The sequence below is a fragment of the Aptenodytes forsteri genome, unplaced genomic scaffold (genome assembly GCF_000699145.1).
Source record: "Aptenodytes forsteri isolate BGI_AS27 unplaced genomic scaffold, ASM69914v1 Scaffold191, whole genome shotgun sequence".
NCBI classification, from domain to species: domain Eukaryota; kingdom Metazoa; phylum Chordata; class Aves; order Sphenisciformes; family Spheniscidae; genus Aptenodytes; species Aptenodytes forsteri.
In genome coordinates, this window is record NW_008794630.1 from 77,872 (window position 1) to 91,243 (window position 13,372).

The 13,372-nt window shown below is 44.6% G+C and overlaps 1 protein-coding gene across 2 annotated transcripts in view; it reads left to right on the forward strand.

Annotated features, from left to right (window-relative positions):
• The window catches only part of ENOX2 (ecto-NOX disulfide-thiol exchanger 2), a 58,689-nt gene that overhangs the window by 18,477 nt on the left and 26,840 nt on the right, over positions 1 to 13,372 (forward strand). The window contains exons 3-4 of one of the 2 annotated variants that reach the window (XM_009273389.2): positions 796 to 930; positions 5,876 to 6,031. In XM_009273389.2, coding sequence (XP_009271664.1) covers positions 796 to 930; positions 5,876 to 6,031 — 291 coding nt within the window. The remainder of the gene's footprint in view (positions 1 to 795; positions 931 to 5,875; positions 6,032 to 13,372) is intronic. The other variant, XM_009273390.2, reaches the window with a different exon arrangement.

Sequence of the window (13,372 nt, forward strand, 5' to 3'; positions counted from 1 at the left end):
TTTTGTTTTGTTTTCCCTGTGCAGAGTTAACCTTGTGCTAAACTTTTTTTTTCTTTCCTTTTTGAAGTCAGATATTTTTGCATTTGGGCACCTTTAGTTAAAACCCATGCAAACAAAAAGAACAAACATACGTCTCGGTGGTACATAGAAGTAACCAGCTAAAGGCATGGTTGACCCAGCTAAATCACTGAAGAAGATTTGAATGCTTAATTAAGCCACGTGTTTGTATAATGTTAATGGTTCCACCTGGATTGCCAGATAACTCTGCTAGACCTTGAGTAAATAACACTGGTACTGCTGCTGTCAGCAGCATGACGTTGTTCTTTGCTTCGTTTCTCCTTTTAGCATGGAGGAGAAATGTCTTCAAATGGCAGTGGAAGTACTCTCTGCCGGAACAGACTGGCCATCTCTGTTAAATCCAGTGCAATTATGCCAATTTATACCTGCTGAATGTTTGTCCTTTGTTCATAAATCTTTTGGGAGGAATCAAAGAGTACCCCTGCCTTTAATCAGTGTTCCTTTAAGGCCCCTTAGAGCTGTTGGTTGTAGTGGATAGACCATAATTTATTTAGATGCTCTTGGAAGGCAGTGTTTTCTTAGACCTTGCTTCTGTAAGAGGTCATCTACTCAAGAGGGACAGACCTGTTTTTTTTTTTTTTTCATTTGGCTCTTTCCTATGTGTTAGGTTCAAATCTGTTTTTGGATGCTGATACTGCAGAGCCTTGCTGGGCAACGTATGCCTTGCAGAAGAGTTAAGATATGCACTAAGCTCTTCATCACTTTTTTTCCTCTCAGCAGATGGTGGCAGAAATCTAAGCCTCGACTCCATTCCGATGGGCTTGCCAATGTCAGGCCCAACTGCCTGGACCACTGCGATGAACAATCTAGGGATGGCTCCCATGGGGATGACAGGACAGCCCCTCCTGCCTGGTATGTGAGCTCATCCAGACCGTGCCCACCTTTTCTTTCAAACATGTCTTTGAGAAGAACCTATTTCAGTTGAGTTGGATAAATGCCTACCGCATACAAAAAACATTAATAAGCTGTGTTTGAAATGCATTAATGTCTGCAAGTGATTTACTTAGAGGCCAGAGTTTTAAAACTGATTTCAGAGGAAATGAGAATACATGTGTTTTGATGCAAACAATGGTTATTGTGGGGTACCTGTAGATACTTTGCAGTGGACCAGCAGGAGGAGGGTCCCACGCAGAGCTCAGGAAACCAGTGATATCAAGTAACACATTATTCTAAGCTGAACTGGAACTGCTTAAAAGGAAGGCTGGGAGGGAGACGAAGAGGAAAGCAATAGGGCAGTAAAATGGATATGGCAGAAATTAATGGAGGTTTCTGCTCCAGAAATGACCACCTTGTAGTCCAGAGTACATGTGCATGGGTGAGTCATCCTATCCAAAAATCTCCTGTAGGAACAGAGCTGTGCTGTACCTGGTTTCTCAGCAGCGCAGGGTGCCTGTGCATCAAAATCCTGAAACGAAATTACTGTTTCAGTGCTTTACTGCATGAAGCGCTTGAGAAAGATGGTGTCTCCTGCCTGAATAATTGCCTGCTGACCTGGAGAGGGAGTGTCTGTGTTGGCAGCACTCTACAATCCTATTTCTGCTCTTGTGGCATAGAGCAGGTAGCTTGCTGTGCAGCTGATACTATGTTTAACTAACAGCATCCCTTGACTTGCCATAAGTTTTGCATGCAGTCTGTACTCTTCTGTCCCCTAGGCCTTGTTTCACATTTGTCTTTGCTGTAGGGGTGTTGTTTTCATGTCATTCTCCTGCTCATCTGCTTCTGTCAAGTAAAAATCAACAGAAGTCTGTCCTAGGAGAGCACACAAGTTTGGAGCCAGTCTCCCATTCCCTGCTGTAAGACTAGGGGAAGGCTTCCGAGTGATGTTCGTTTTGATCCTTTTGGGATCAGGAGGTCTGCACCCAACACAAACAACTCAGAATGTTTTAGAAGGAGCAAAATATTTTCTGATCTGGCTGCAAGAGAGCAGGATGCTCTGGTGAATACGGATCAGTTCCCAAGCACAGTGATGGCTTGAAGTTTAGACTAGTCGTATCTATAGTATCTACTAAAGATGAGAGACAATGGAAGCTTGACATGCCATCTTTGCTGAAAGCTAGGTAGGACTAAAGTTTCAGGTCACAGTAAAAAAAGCCTAAAAATGCTTAAGAATTTACCAGCCAATTTCTATTCCTACAGATGAAGTAAAGCATATAGTTGTGAGATGCTTTAAGAAGACCTCAATGTCTAAAATGAATGCACAGCACCTTTCACTCCCTCCAGCCACTGCCAGCTTTGTATAAAAAAGGTTATGGCAGCTTTCACCAAAAAATACCTGCCAGGCCTGATGTTTCTGAACTCTTTAGAGTCCTTGAGGACTTTTTTTTCCTTTCTCTGTTCTTAAAAATGGAGACTGGCTCTTCTGAATCTGCTTCTTAAGCCTCTCGGATGCTGGCCTGTAGCCATGGGCTCAGCTTCTTAACAGAAGAAGCAGGTCTCTACGCAAGCTGGCAAGTTGCCTTACACGTTGCTGGTTGAGCAATAGACAGTGGGGCTCACCACGAATCCAACAACCACGGGCTCTGTTTGCCCTTGCATACACGCTTTCTACTTTTCATTATAACGTGATAGTTCATTACCCTGCTAGTCCTTTTGCTTCTGATAATTGTATCCGCTCATGCTTTTAGAAAGCTGTAAGACTTGCTTAATCAAAGAAACCCCCATCTTGGCTTTCTCCTCCCTCGGATTCCCCAAGCTCCTCTGTTCCTGCATTAAGGATTTTCTCTGATTGGCATCCATGCCCATTGCTGTCAGCTAACCTTGAAGCAGTAACAAATTACCAGGACATGGTGAGACTCCTCTCATTGGCATGAAGAATTATAAAATGTGAAGGGACTGAATTTAGAGGCTTGCAAAAGTTGTAGCAGTGGGTTCACTTGCCTGTCCTTGACATGTGGCAGGTAGCCCAGCGTGACCCCTGTCACCTCTGGCTGTAGGGTGGCTGGGAAGAACAGCTACCACCCTTGCAAGGGTGGTGGGGGGGTGGCTGAAACGCACCTTGTTTTGCCCCTCTTGCTGCCAGCACTGAGGTCGTGCTCTTGAACTCTTGGGTGTACCTATATCAAACTGTGCTGGGAAGACAAATGGGATCTTGGACTCTAACACATGGACATTTTGAACGGTCTCTGAGTTTTCCAGCAGATCACTGTGTGCTCCGTGTATCTCCCATCCTCTGCTGTCTCAGCAGTGAGAGCTTTGGCTATTCCTCTTCCTTCCAGTTGCTTTTGATAGGCAGCAGTGGGCAAGGTCCAGATCCCTCCCTGCTGACGTTTTGGAGTACAGCTCCAGGAAAACGAAGAGGTTCTTTACCATCTCGAGAGTGCTTTAACAGGAGGATTCCAAGGTTGTGTGTAGCAGGGCACAGGCTGTGGAGAGCTGGTGTCCTGGGGTGGCTTCTGTGCTGCTTAGAGGGGTACTTCAGGGCCTGCTCTGGTACCTGCTCCATGCCCAGGGGCTGGCTGGCCCAGACCAGCAGCATTTGTGAGACGGGTCTAACGCTTCACAGCTGGGTTTACTGGCACAGATGTTGCTGAAAGGAAGGGAAGTAATGAGCATCCCAGCCTAAACCTAGGAAATCCGAAAGATGTAGGTTGGAGGCCAGGATGCTGGTTTTGGCAAGCGTTCTTCCAGCCCTTCAGGAAAGGGCCTGTCCTGTGCTTGTTGCAGGTTGGATCAGGAAGTTACTTGCTCGGGACTAAGTCCTGCAGTTTTTCTCCAGATACTTCACATCTTCAGTGAGTTTTGTCACTGAAGGTCACAGCCGTCCACGAGGTGACCTTCATCTTAAACTTCAACTTCACAATACGTGAATTTAAATTGCAGAGATCTGGGATGGGGTAGCCACTCCCCATCCTCTCTTCCCTGGTCCAAGCCTGTGAGCCAAGCCCCAGCTCAAAGACCTCTGTGCCCCGAGATAGCAGTTGTAGAGGTATAGCCTCGATCATTCAGGCCAACCCTTTTCATTCCTTACAGCCCATTTCCTCTGGAAATGCGTGTGCAGTGTTTCAGGGAGTTGTGTAGCACCATCGTAGGAAGCAGTAAGGCTGCCTGTGCTGTGGAATGGGGCTCTGTCTAAAGATAGACTTGCATAATTTTTATTTTTTTTTTAAGACAGGTGAAAATACTATTTAAAATAGCTGAAAACATGCTGTCTGCCTGATCTTTTTGACAGTATCATCTCTGAAATCTAGTAATGAAAGTTTAAATATTAAAATTCTGCAACTTTAATGTCACGTTTTCCAAGCCAGGTGTCACAGACCAGGCCATCCCAGCATCAGCTGGCCATGGGTAAGGATACAATTCACATGTATTCCCTACAACCATATTTCACAGTTGGCTACAGGGAGATTTCTTGTGCCTTCCTCTGAAACGCCTGTTTCATGGCAGAGGATTTGCCTCAGATCTGTGTTTTTACTGTGACTGTTCATGTGTGACGTAAAATGAACAGCAACGCTTGCACCTAGTGCAAGGAAATCCAAATTAGGCAAGCAAAACAACGTGCATAAACTGTGTAGAAATGTAGCCCCATGTAAAATATTTCAAAATACAAAGGAAAACAAAATTCAGCTACCAAACTCAAACATCCAGTCTGGGCACCAAAAGTTGTCTTGCATCCGGATTACTGTAAGTAGTGGTTGTGAAGAGAAGAATACAAAAATGTTTGCCTGCCTTAGGGATATGAATAGCATCTGAAATGATGCCAGCTTAGGATCAAAGGAAAATGCTGCCTCTGCACCACTCAGTTCTACCTATTTGTAACTTTTGTCTGTGCCTTGCAAAATTAATTTTATCCATCTACACCTGAAACAAGCAGCCAGATTCAAAGGCTCTGTAGTGCTCGGGATTCCGTATTCTGTGGTAGTGTCCTGTGGTATTTTGGGATTGCCTAGGTCTTCAGAGCTGCTTCTGCAAAGAGAGTAGTGGTGGCAGAGGGTAGAGAAGATGTCGTGCGCTTGCAGGAGGGAGTTCTTCCTGAGATCTCACCCCGATAGTACCAGCTGGTCCTGCTGGTACTGGTTGCCCTTACAGCTTAGTTGCTGACATTCTCAAACTCATGAGCCTTCTCCGTAAGGCATCTAGGCGTTCTGTTTCCATTTTGGTTGCCTACAGGTATTGCTTCCCCAGAGTTCGCAACTTCTGAACAGATAAAATACCCCTCCTTTGACAGCTCTGTTTAGTTTTATTTGGCATTGAAGGCAAATCTAAGAGCAAAATCAAAGTAAAACGCTACTTAGATAGCTAATTAAAGCTGATTAAAGCCTAGAAACAAGTTAAGCAAGGTAAGGCATGCAGTAAGGTGTTTCCTTAAATGCTTCTGTGTGTTTCACCCAGAATCATTCTGGCACGTTCTTAGCTGCTGAAATTGGTGCACTTGTCTAGTTTGCAAGGTGATGCCCTTAACCCTGTGTCACAAGCTGTCTGCACTACTAAACTACTTAGTGAAACCAAACTGTTTCCATATGCCACAGATTTCTGTATGTGGATAAACCTTACTGGGGAAGGTTTTGACACTAGATGGGAGATGGTGTCTACAGAGTGGAAAAAGAAGTAGTTTATTTGAACAGAGAAAACTTATTTGGCTGAGGCAATCAACAATGAAAAGGTTTTTTAAAAAAGCTGTTTTAAGGGCACAAATCTAAAGTTCTGGTGAGTTGTATTGCGATGTTCCCTCTCTATTGTTGTTTATTCAGCTAATTTTCACTGGCACATGTGGGGAGAGTACTCCATTTGCTGTCTGAATAAACAGTTACTGTATGAGTCCAAACCACTACCTGACTCCCTTATTCTTTACCCCATTTAGATTTTGATCCCGCTCTTGGGATGATGACTGGAATCCCTCCGATCAACCCCATGATGCCAGGCTTGGGGATAGTCCCACCTCCCATCCCTCCGGACATGCCTGCTGTGAAGGAGATCATTCACTGCAAAAGCTGCACTCTCTTCCCACCTAACCCACGTAATTGTCTATTTATGTTTTCTCCTGTTTCTGTCTGTCTATGTAGGAACACGTGTGTGTGATATATATAGATATACGCTTTTTTTTATATATATATATGAGAGAAGAGCTATTACGTTGCTCTGGGGTGAGTCACTATGACCAGATGCTGGCAAGCAGGTGACAGAGCAATAGGAAAAGCCTATTCTTGTCACTGAGTGTTTGCCATTTCAGTAAATAGCCTTTTTGGTTGTTAGATTAATAAGGGCTGGGAAAGAAAGCATTCCAGTCCCTGGATATCTGAACTCTAATCTTCATGGCGTGATTCTTGCATGTATCATCTAAGGCTTCAAAGACAGCAAGCTCTCGGAGGTAAGGGGGCTGGATCAGCCAGCGTGGTCCGTGCTGAGTTCATGCTCTGGGTTTTGTAGAATGTGATGGAAGGAGAGTAGAGGCAGTTGGAAATAAGACAGAAAACTTTAAGAAGCAGACAGTCAGGGCTCACCAGGCGATAGGAAGAAACAAGGATCCCCTTCAAACTAGCTGACTGACCCTTTCTCCTCACTTTTATTATAAAAACCAGAGGAGGGAAAAAACATCGTTACCTGTCAGTTGGCTGGGTTTGTGCAGGGAAAGAGGAAGGGGATGAAATAGCCAACAAAACGTAGATGTGATAGAGATAAGTAGGAGATCTAACTTTTTGGCTTTGGAGGATGTCCTTAGCTATTGCTGTTAGAAAACAAAACGTGATGTGATAGAGATAAGTAGGAGATCTAACTTTTTGGCTTTGGAGGATGTCCTTAGCTATTGCTGTTAGAAGAGACATGTATCGGTTACTTGCTTAGCATCCAGTCTGTTCCAGTTCTTTGTTTTTTGGACTTCGGGATTCTTCTGGCTGAGGGACTTCTTCATACTTGTATTAACTTCCATTAAAAGATTCTAGATCATCTTGATTACTTTTTTTGGTCAAATCTTACTTTGCCCCCACTCTTCCTGCTTCTAACGTGTACATTTCGATGGTAATCAATTCCTTTCCTGTTTGTTGCAGACTCTGTGTGTGTATTTCTGTTTTGGAGTGATTACTCATCCAGTTAGGCTTGCAGGGCGAGCCTTTTTTTTTCCTTGCTTTGACATACAGGTTCTAGTTCATTTATTGGAAGCTTCGGTTACATTAAAGTCCTTAGAACTTTTCGACCAGTGTCTTTAATTTCTTAAAGTTGCTGCTATGAAATAAAGGCCTCTTCAGTTACAAAACCCACAACAAGAACATTGCTTTTTTAGCTTTTCATTTCAATTAAAGTGGATCAGCTTGTCGTTGCTCCATCAAGATTATTTGTTTTAGCGCTAGCTGTTCTCTAATGTCCTTAATACTTATAAACTACTGCCGCATGGATTTCAAGTGTCACTTCTTATTGGCTCAAGAACTACCTGATGAAATGTATTGGCTTGTCATTTGCAATATTGCTATCGATACATTTGTTCTTCAGCTTTTATCTGGGAAATTTGATGTCATTGTCACAGAGTTCTTCATAGCACGATGTCTTTTTAGACTATTAAAAAATATTTAAAAATTTCTAGTGTTATCCAAATCCTCTCCTTAAGCACTCTGTGGTCCAAGTAATTTCTGATTTTATCCAGGGTATTCTTTTTTCACTATATCTCACAATTGAACCACAAAGCTGTACCACTAATTTCAGCCCTTCCTGCACATACCCTTGCCTCACTTCATTTGGAGCTTGCCCATTTTTCTTCCAACAACAATTTTGTTCCATGTCCTACTTTAACAGGTTTAAGTACTCTCGTTTAGGTTCCTAACTGAAGCAAGTGCGGTTGTTTCTCCATTTTTCTCCTCTTGCGCAGCCTGGCATTTTCTGAACTTCTCACCTCCCTAACCCTGGCTAGGCACAGCGCTGAACTTCTCATGAGGTCAACCCTGCCTTTGTGAAAAGGCCATGTGAAAACCATCTTAAATTTGGTCGGTTACTTTCACAAAATGATTGTTTCTTGTCTACAGGTTGCTTGTTCTTGGCAAGCTGCTAAGACCTCTCTGTTTTAGAGGGCAGTGCTTTGCCTTCTGGCTCATTGCCCTGCTCCAGCTGGAGCCCTGCAGGTGGTAGGCTGTCCAGGCCGACACTGCTTAGGAACCTCTTATCACTGTTGGTTCTCTGAAGTGGGGGGGGAGAAAATCAGTATTAAATATTACCTTTTCAAGGGCAACCCCCAAGGAAAGCAGCTGGGACTGGAAGGGCTCAGTCTCTCTCTCTCCTCAGTGCACTAATACCTTTGGCCCACAGTGGGAACTGCAGAAACGAATAGTGGTGCGACATCAGTGCCAGCCCCCATGGTAATACCTCCTGGTTGCTTGGCGAAACCTCAGCCTTATCCCATCGTCGCAGTCCCGTATGCCTCTGAGGGAGTGTTGCAATGCCATTGGTTTTGTTCTGTCATGTTTTGGTACGTGTGTGTTAGCATGAAGACCTGTTTGACCTCCATCTTCCCGTTCTGAGAGTCTAGATAACAGGTGATTTCAGACCTAAGTGGCTCTGTCTCAGGAAATTAGAGGAATATTTCCTTATTTTCCACAGATAAGAAAGAAGGAAGCATAAATCCTAATGCTAGTTTTGCTGTTAAAATCCTAATGCTAGTTTTGCTGTTAAGGATTTTAACTGTGCAGGCCCTTTGGACAAGAAGCTTCATCCCTCAGCATCCATTCAATTTCTCATCCCTAGTTAATCATTCGTCATCCCTTTGACTCTTAAAGCATTCTGTGTTGACACTTACTGCCTGTGTTTTCTCCCCGGTGATGTGCTTGCATGGCAGAGATGATTTTGCCCATACCAACTTTGTCATTATCTTTGTCAAGATAATCCTGACAAATTTTACTGCCAGGAATGGCCATTCAGAAGGAACTTGCGATGGTCCAGATGGACTTACTCTTACCTCTTTTTCTAGGCTCTCCTCACCATGGACCTTTCAATTTGGAGCCTCCGGCCCCTTTGGCATCACTGGAGAGCAACTGGTAGAGTTTGGGGCAGTTTATCTGAGGAAATATTGTTGTCTGCTTTTGAGGAAGATGAATCTCCCCAGGTTGTGCTGCCCAGCTCTCCAGTGATTATAAGGGGAGCAGAGAGTGACTAGCCTGTGGGGAAACCTACACTCAAGGTATCTAAAATTAGGTGAAGTGTGTTCCACCTCAGCGTGTTTACTATCTGGATTAATCTTCCAGACTCCCTTTAAAGCTGAAAGAGAGAGGTCAGTATTTGGTTATGATTTGTCTATTCTAGACGTCTACACACAAGATAAATCCATATTTCTGAATGGACTTGTTTTCATCCCTTAGCCCTTAGTTTCTTTTAAGAAACCTAGAAAATTGTCTCAGTTATAACCTAAATTACATAGATGATCTACGTGGACATGTCTTTCATAGGTAGTATGGATCTCTGTGCGGGTGTAGCTTGAAGCAGGTAAGTCTGAAGTATGCACAGTTGCACTACAGAACTAAGTTGATTTGCTAAATGATGGTGTGAAGCTAGTTCCTGGTCGTGTAATTAGTAACAAACTGTTGTGGCCATGAGACAATCTGCTTCCACTTAAGAACGATCAATATTTTTATTCCATCAGTCAGCCAGGCTGTAGCCTGGAGCTTGTCAGTATATTAACAAATATCACTTGGACACCTGATGCTGCTTTGGGGAGAGTGGGCTATTGCATGAGGGAGGACATCACAATGGAGCAGACCACTTTCTTTCTGCTTCTTCGTGCTTCCTTAATCACATTTCTCTTGTTGAGCTTGCTTTCCTGCTTGCAGGCTTTAAGATGCTTTCCTCTGTTGTATGTATCATGAAAAACATGAACTGTGCAAGCTGTTCTCAGAGTGGATAATACGCAGCTTGCAACAAGTTAGGTGTTGGGTCCACATCATGTCTGGTCAATGCTACCATGGCTGACCAGCCGGGCTTCCCTGGCTCTTTGTGCTTTACAGATTTAGGAGGGACCTTCGATATCCTGTTATATGTGGGGCAAGGTTTGGTACGTTCCGTGTTGTCCACCTGGGAGGCTGGCAGGACAAGGCTGTGCTTGTGAAGGGCACATTAGGCAAACGTGTGCCTTAACCCCCTAACTGTATTAATTGCAGCAGTGGTCAAGTCTGCCTCCCCAGTGGGAAGAACATACGAACTCCATGGGGATAGTTTATTTTGCTGTGATCTCCAGACTAGCTGGGGCCTTGCTCGCTCCTTGTTACATGACCGTCTGCAGTACGGTAAGTAATCGCGTTCGACTTGGAAGACCAAAGGGCCCATGACCCAACATGTTCTCCTTAGAGCAGGGTGTTGGGCTGTGGCACTGTAACGCTGTATTGCTACTCTGAGCAGGCCAGTGGCAGTGGGAGGCTGTCGAAGGTTGAGCAAGGGCAGAATTCTTGGCAAAATCAAGATTTAGTAATGTACAGGCTTGCAGGGGCCTGTACATGCTGTTGGCAAAGCTCATGTCTGCAAAGTTGATGTCCTCAAGCTGCAGGGACTGGTTTCGTAACCGACTTGGTGGGAACAGAGGCTGTAGCTCTAGTACAGTGTTATCAGTGTGACGTGGGCTCATCTTGCTTCACTCATCACTCCCCTAGACTGACTGATTTGAGTAGAGGGAGGTGCTGGTACAGGGAGAGAGGGCAAGTCTGTCAGTTTTCTATATGAAGAAAATAGGAAAGATACTCCACCCACTAACACATCTCTGCCTCACTGTGCTTGTCATGAGACTGGATTTCTCACCACAAGATATTTACTTGCCTGCCAGCCTCAGGAAATGAGTTAACAACTTTTAATGGGCTGTTTGTCCCCCGGCAAATGGAGCAGGGCACCCCTGACTTGGTTCACACTTAGTGGGATCAGCAGGAGCTGCACAGAGTCATGGTCCCTTCATCTGCTCTCTGCAGCATGTTGCAGAGCCTGGCAGCCGGTCTCAGATTAATATACGCAACTTGGCAGCAATCACGCCCCTGGTCTTGGTGTTCCTGAGACCTCTGTGTGCTACTGGCCAGAGCTCTGCCTCCAAACAGGGCATTGCTTGGCTTGTTACCTTCAGAGAAGAAGAATAAGTCAGATCCCGTGAGCTGTGCTTACTGCCAGACACGCAGAGGGTGAGAAGCGTTCCACCCCATAAAGCATTAACAATAAATTCTGAAGTATAAAATCGACAGAAATTACAAACTGGGGAAGGTAGGAGCGTGAGTGCAGTCTCGGGCATCTTCTCCCTGCAGTGCCTGCACGGCCCAGCCGCGGGTCGGGGCCCTGCAGAAGTCTGTGGGTCCGTGTCAGCACAGGACAGTCTGGAATTACCAATGGAAAAACAAGGACTTAATTCTTTCAGAAGCAGTGCTTTTCACTGGAAATAAGACGCTTTCGTTATGCAGAGAAGTTGCGGTAGATGTTTGTAACTGCGTGTCTATATATAATTCAGAAGAAGGTGCCAGCAGATGGCACCCGAGCCTGATGGGCTCCCAGCAGTGGGAGTCTGTGGTGCTCCTCAGCCCAGCATTTTAAATAAAACGCTTGCAATGCCCACTCTGATGAATAATCTCTTAGTTCACCACCCCCAGAAGAAAACCTGTCTCGCTGTCCTGGAAGCAGTTTTGGGTTGGGGTTCTTTTTGGGGTTGTTTTTTTTTGTTTGTTTGTTTTTTGGGTTGGTTTTTTTTGCTTGGTTGTTTTTGTTTTTGTTTTTTTTTAAATTAAATACTCGTTGACGAGCCAGTTCAAGAATGTCAAATGCTGTGTTAGAAGGAAGATGCACTATTAGTCCCTTCCTGGCCTCCGGACGTGTAACAAAATAGTGCATCTCTTCATGCTGGCAAACAAGTAACTGTCACAGAAACACTCAGACACTGCTTTTGAGGCACGTGTTCCTCCCAGATTTCTTATAGCCATGCTCACAGTGGTTTTTCAGCCTAAGGTCTGCGTACGCGGAGTCGACTGAGCTCCCACCAGGGTGCTCCTGCATGCGTGTCTCCTCCTGCTCCCCTTCTCCTGTGTTTGTACTCTCCATACTCTCCCTTTCTCATCCATCAGGGCCTCTAGCATTTCGTGGTGCTGCGGATTGCTCCCAGTGATGGTTTACCTGCTTTGAAGACCTTTCCCTCCCCTTCTTGTAACAAACTGGCTCTTGACTTCATCCAGACCCGTGCGTTTCTATTCTCGGCTGCGTGAGACGTGCTCAGTCCTGTTTCCCTGGGATTTTTGCCCTCTTCTGGTTCTCCTGCTGCTTTAATCCCTCCTTTAGTGTGTGGCCTTGCGAACGGATGCAGTCTGAAATGTTAATTCCTCACAAATATCTGTCAGGGATATTTGCCAGGGGGGAAATTTCTCTTCCTCTGAGCCAGTCTAGCAGAAAATTTTAAAAGAACTCCTATTGCCATTATTTTGCTAAAGACTTAAAAACATATTTTTTGCAAAATGCAGATAGTGTGGGTTCAGCACTCTCTGTTACAGCTGCTACCTTGTGTTTCATGTACTTATGACAGACCCAACATATATATTTTGATCTGAGACACAGTCTGTGCAAAACTGTGTTCGATACAAATGTTAGACTGTGGAGATTGCTGTTGAGATGTGATCAGGGCTGGTAATTTAGGAAGTTTCCAAGAAAAATTGGTATAAAATAGACAGAGGGAATGTTTGGTAAGGTTATGAAGGTGTACTGGAAAGGGGATTAAACTTGGATTTCAGGTTTTCAGGGAAAACCTAGCAGTTGTGGTCAGTGTTATCCTGAGAGGAGAACCTCAGCGTCTCGCAGAATTTATGAGTCCTTCCTGGAGGCCCTTGCTACAAGCTGGTACTGGACTGGGCGAGCTCCTGGCTCCTGGCTGGGCGCTCTGCAGCTTCTGTTCTTGTGAAGTAAGAGCACGGGCGCTCTCTTGCAGCTTCTGTTCTTGTGAAGTAAGAGCAGGACGTTAAAAGGAACCGTTGGCGCAGAAGTACTGGGTTTTACAGAAAAGAAGGTTAAGGCTGTTGTTTTGTAAGGCTGTAGCAAGTCAGTGGTCAGGCTTGATGTGGGAACCAAAAGGAGCCATTTCCAAACAAAAAGAAAATAATCCTAATAATTGCTTTTGGAAGAACTTTGCTGGAAATATGCCAAAGAATTAAAAGAATGTAATACAACTATTTTGTTAAATAAATATGTAAGTAGTGTAATTCTGTGAACTGAAACAGGGGCGATGGATCCCAGCGCTGAAATTCATTTAGTATTTTCCGGATATTAAGAAACACTAGGTAACAAGCGCATAATCCTTCTCAGCCTTCACGTACTGAGTTGGGAGGGTCTCACTGCACTTGCCAGGTGGGCACCTGAGCATGGAAATGAGTTCGGTGCT